The 5,689-nt window shown below is 39.4% G+C and overlaps 2 protein-coding genes across 3 annotated transcripts in view; both read left to right on the top strand.

Annotated features, from left to right (window-relative positions):
* Positions 1-420: 420 nt before the first annotated feature.
* Positions 421-3,337, top strand: LOC103519632 (DNA replication licensing factor Mcm2-like; the record flags this gene model as incomplete). The annotated part of the gene is made up of 7 exons (XM_017448267.1): positions 421-506; positions 981-991; positions 1,401-1,447; positions 1,821-1,906; positions 2,381-2,391; positions 2,801-2,847; positions 3,221-3,337. Coding segments are annotated over 7 exons (405 nt in total), but the record flags the coding sequence as incomplete, so codon positions are not given.
* Positions 3,338-3,758: 421 nt separating this feature from the next.
* The window catches only part of LOC108253736 (DNA replication licensing factor Mcm2), a 9,536-nt gene continuing 7,605 nt past the window's right edge, over positions 3,759-5,689 (top strand). The window contains exon 1 of one of the 2 annotated variants that reach the window (XM_017448270.2): positions 3,759-3,936. In XM_017448270.2, coding sequence (XP_017303759.1) covers positions 3,847-3,936 — 90 coding nt within the window. In that variant the 5' untranslated portion in view covers positions 3,759-3,846. The remainder of the gene's footprint in view (positions 3,937-5,689) is intronic. The other variant, XM_017448269.2, reaches the window with a different exon arrangement.

Genomic DNA, 5,689 nt, shown 5'->3' with positions numbered 1-5,689 from the left:
AGTATGGCTCTAATGTCTAAATCAACTTTTGCACTACATACAGCCTCGTTTTGACTAAACCGTTTTCAAACTCAAAAAAATAAAAAAGTTAATAAAACTATGCATGTTTTGAGGGTGGTTCAACCAAGCAACTTTCACCAAAATCCTTTAATTTCACTTTGCCAGCCTGGTTAGATTGGAGGCAGTGGGTCTGCCTTGTAAGCGTTAAGCTGCGGGTTCCCGGAACATAAGGAATTTTATCCCAAAGTGATCAGGTTTGTTCATTCCATTTGTTTCTCAGACATTCCAGAAGTATCTCTCATTCAAGAAAGACACCACAGAACTGCTGTATTATATTCTGCGACAAATGACCCTGGATCAACTCATGTATATTCTAAGAACTCTTCTTATATTCTAAGACACATTCCATTTGTTTCTCAGACATTCCAGAAGTATCTCTCATTCAAGAAAGACACCACAGAACTGCTGTATTATATTCTGCGACAAATGACCCTGGATCAACTCATGTATATTCTAAGAACTCTTCTTATATTCTAAGACACATTCCATTTGTTTCTCAGACATTCCAGAAGTATCTCTCATTCAAGAAAGACACCACAGAACTGCTGTATTATATTCTGCGACAAATGACCCTGGATCAACTCATGTATATTCTAAGAACTCTTCTTATATTCTAAGACACATTCCATTTGTTTCTCAGACATTCCAGAAGTATCTCTCATTCAAGAAAGACACCACAGAACTGCTGTATTATATTCTGCGACAAATGACCCTGGATCAACTCATGTATATTCTAAGAACTCTTCTTATATTCTAAGACACATTCCATTTGTTTCTCAGACATTCCAGAAGTATCTCTCATTCAAGAAAGACACCACAGAACTGCTGTATTATATTCTGCGACAAATGACCCTGGATCAACTCATGTATATTCTAAGAACTCTTCTTATATTCTAAGACACATTCCATTTGTTTCTCAGACATTCCAGAAGTATCTCTCATTCAAGAAAGACACCACAGAACTGCTGTATTATATTCTGCGACAAATGACCCTGGATCAACTCATGTATATTCTAAGAACTCTTCTTATATTCTAAGACACATTCCATTTGTTTCTCAGACATTCCAGAAGTATCTCTCATTCAAGAAAGACACCACAGAACTGCTGTATTATATTCTGCGACAAATGACCCTGGATCAACTCATGTATATTCTAAGAACTCTTCTTATATTCTAAGACACATTCCATTTGTTTCTCAGACATTCCAGAAGTATCTCTCATTCAAGAAAGACACCACAGAACTGCTGTATTATATTCTGCGACAAATGACCCTGGATCAACTCATGTATATTCTAAGAACTCTTCTTATATTCTAAGACACATTCCATTTGTTTCTCAGACATTCCAGAAGTATCTCTCATTCAAGAAAGACACCACAGAACTGCTGTATTATATTCTGCGACAAATGACCCTGGATCAACTCATGTATATTCTAAGAACTCTTCTTATATTCTAAGACACATTCCATTTGTTTCTCAGACATTCCAGAAGTATCTCTCATTCAAGAAAGACACCACAGAACTGCTGTATTATATTCTGCGACAAATGACCCTGGATCAACTCATGTATATTCTAAGAACTCTTCTTATATTCTAAGACACATTCCATTTGTTTCTCAGACATTCCAGAAGTATCTCTCATTCAAGAAAGACACCACAGAACTGCTGTATTATATTCTGCGACAAATGACCCTGGATCAACTCATGTATATTCTAAGAACTCTTCTTATATTCTAAGACACATTCCATTTGTTTCTCAGACATTCCAGAAGTATCTCTCATTCAAGAAAGACACCACAGAACTGCTGTATTATATTCTGCGACAAATGACCCTGGATCAACTCATGTATATTCTAAGAACTCTTCTTATATTCTAAGACACATTCCATTTGTTTCTCAGACATTCCAGAAGTATCTCTCATTCAAGAAAGACACCACAGAACTGCTGTATTATATTCTGCGACAAATGACCCTGGATCAACTCATGTATATTCTAAGAACTCTTCTTATATTCTAAGACACATTCCATTTGTTTCTCAGACATTCCAGAAGTATCTCTCATTCAAGAAAGACACCACAGAACTGCTGTATTATATTCTGCGACAAATGACCCTGGATCAACTCATGTATATTCTAAGAACTCTTCTTATATTCTAAGACACATTCCATTTGTTTCTCAGACATTCCAGAAGTATCTCTCATTCAAGAAAGACACCACAGAACTGCTGTATTATATTCTGCGACAAATGACCCTGGATCAACTCATGTATATTCTAAGAACTCTTCTTATATTCTAAGACACATTCCATTTGTTTCTCAGACATTCCAGAAGTATCTCTCATTCAAGAAAGACACCACAGAACTGCTGTATTATATTCTGCGACAAATGACCCTGGATCAACTCATGTATATTCTAAGAACTCTTCTTATATTCTAAGACACATTCCATTTGTTTCTCAGACATTCCAGAAGTATCTCTCATTCAAGAAAGACACCACAGAACTGCTGTATTATATTCTGCGACAAATGACCCTGGATCAACTCATGTATATTCTAAGAACTCTTCTTATATTCTAAGACACATTCCATTTGTTTCTCAGACATTCCAGAAGTATCTCTCATTCAAGAAAGACACCACAGAACTGCTGTATTATATTCTGCGACAAATGACCCTGGATCAACTCATGTATATTCTAAGAACTCTTCTTATATTCTAAGACACATTCCATTTGTTTCTCAGACATTCCAGAAGTATCTCTCATTCAAGAAAGACACCACAGAACTGCTGTATTATATTCTGCGACAAATGACCCTGGATCAACTCATGTATATTCTAAGAACTCTTCTTATATTCTAAGACACATTCCATTTGTTTCTCAGACATTCCAGAAGTATCTCTCATTCAAGAAAGACACCACAGAACTGCTGTATTATATTCTGCGACAAATGACCCTGGATCAACTCATGTATATTCTAAGAACTCTTCTTATATTCTAAGACACATTCCATTTGTTTCTCAGACATTCCAGAAGTATCTCTCATTCAAGAAAGACACCACAGAACTGCTGTATTATATTCTGCGACAAATGACCCTGGATCAACTCATGTATATTCTAAGAACTCTTCTTATATTCTAAGACACATTCCATTTGTTTCTCAGACATTCCAGAAGTATCTCTCATTCAAGAAAGACACCACAGAACTGCTGTATTATATTCTGCGACAAATGACCCTGGATCAACTCATGTATATTCTAAGAACTCTTCTTATATTCTAAGACACATTCCATTTGTTTCTCAGACATTCCAGAAGTATCTCTCATTCAAGAAAGACACCACAGAACTGCTGTATTATATTCTGCGACAAATGACCCTGGATCAACTCATGTATATTCTAAGAACTCTTCTTATATTCTAAGACACATTCCATTTGTTTCTCAGACATTCCAGAAGTATCTCTCATTCAAGAAAGACACCACAGAACTCCTGTATTATATTCTTCGACAAATGACCCTGGATCAACTCATGTATATTCTAAGAACTCTTCTTATATTCTAAGACACATTCCATTTGTTTCTCAGACATTCCAGAAGTATCTCTCATTCAAGAAAGACACCACAGAACTCCTGTATTATATTCTTCGACAAATGACCCTGGATCAACTCATGTATATTCTAAGAACTCTTCTTATATTCTAAGACACATTCCATTTGTTTCTCAGACATTCCAGAAGTATCTCTCATTCAAGAAAGACACCACAGAACTCCTGTATTATATTCTGCGCCAAATGACGCTGGATCAACTTATGTATATTCGCGGAGTGCATGGAGTAGTCATTGATACTGTGGAGATACACGAGAAAGACTTCAAAGAAAAGGTAAGTATTGCTCTTTTTTTTTTGAGGAGGAAAATCTTTTTGACTTCTCTAGTATAGCTAGAGGGTATGCTGGAGTCACGGCTCAGGGTATGGTGTTTCGCCCTTCTGTGGTACCGTTCTTGGCCGCTCAACCCGCTAAAAACCTCCCCGATCTTCTTTGTTGGTCCCGGAACAACGGCGGTAGTTCGTCAGGACCTAGGCCGACTGGGTATCACACTAGGCTTGCACTCCGGAGGACCCGGGTTCGATCTCCGGTGGGGTCGAAGTTTATTTGGCTCTGTGCTTGGATTTCGGGGTGCACTCAGCCTCGTGAGGACAAAAGCTCTCAGCTTCACCACATTTTTTTTTTTTAAGATGAGTGTTCCACCGCCGTTTTTATTTCGTGGCAATGGAACAACTGCTACATTAGACGCTTGTGTAGTATGCCTCTCATCAGATGGGCGAGAAGAGACACAATACTTCCCATTTAGGTGCTGGGTCAACACGAGAACATCAGAACGTAACCCGTTGAAATATTTGCAATCGAAAAACGAGTACAAATTTTTGTCGATGCTGGGATTCGAACCCGGGACCTTCTGCATGGCAAGCAAGCGCGTTACCACTGGACCAACCGTGCCCCCATGATTAAATCACGATTTAGATTTAATATTGCTTTAGTTAGAATAGAAGAATAGAATATACCCTGTTTATCCTGCCAGAATAAGACTGAAAAGTCCCTTTACCCCTCAAGGTCTCGTATATTTTGACATATTATGGAGAATAATAATGCTTTAAGGCTCGTTCCCACTTGTCCAGGAAAATCCCTTCAAGATAAAATCCGCCCCGGGCGGCAATCGAACCCGTGCCCTAGCGCTTACAAGGCAGATGCACTACCCTCCAAGCTAACTTAGGCTGGCTAGCTTTTTGATTTAAATCATGTTCTAATAGATCAGTTGCGCTTTCTTGGGTGATATTTCAAAGTCATAGAGCAGGGAAAATGAGGACCAACGACCTATATCACCAAAGATTGGAAAATAGATCAGTTGCGCTTACTTGGGTGATGTTTCAAAGTCATAGAGCAGGAAAAATAAGGACTAACGGAAGCTTACTTGGGTGATGTTTCAAAGTCATAGAGCAGGAAAAATGAGGACCAACGGAATTTTTCTTTTTCTTCTACGATGCATACTTGGGTGATGTTTCAAAGTCATAGAGCAGGAAAAATGAGGACCAACGGAATTTTTCTTTTTCTTCTACGACTCCTAGATATCGAGATAAATCGATTTAAAAAATACCGGTAAATCGTGAAGTTTGACGTCACGGCATACGCTCCCGTAGGCCATGACGTCATAATTCATGACTCCCGCTTCGTTTGTTTGCAGTAAAAAAAGAGCTGAAAAAAATCTGCGTTTGCCTGAGATCGAAGCCATAACTGCGAATATCGCGAACAAACCGCGGATACTGCGCACAAAACGCGAATACCGCGAACAAACCGCGGATACCGCGAACAAACCGCGGATACCGCGAACAAACCGCGGATACCGCGAACAAACCGCGGATACCGCGAACAAACCGCGGATACCGCGAACAAACCGCGGATACCGCGAACAAACCGCGGATACCGCGAACAAACCGCGGATACCGCGAACAAACCGCGGATACCGCGAACAAACCGCGGATACCGCGAACAAACCGCGGATACCGCGAACAAACCGCGGATACCGCGAACAAACCGCGGATACCGCGAACAAACCGCGGATACCGCGAACAAACCGCG

This window comes from Diaphorina citri, unplaced genomic scaffold, assembly GCF_000475195.1.
Source record: "Diaphorina citri unplaced genomic scaffold, Diaci psyllid genome assembly version 1.1 scaffold2854, whole genome shotgun sequence".
In the NCBI taxonomy this organism is placed as follows: Eukaryota; Metazoa; Arthropoda; class Insecta; order Hemiptera; family Psyllidae; genus Diaphorina; species Diaphorina citri.
Note: the sequence above shows the minus strand (reverse complement) of the source record. Positions and strands in the feature narration are given on the sequence as shown.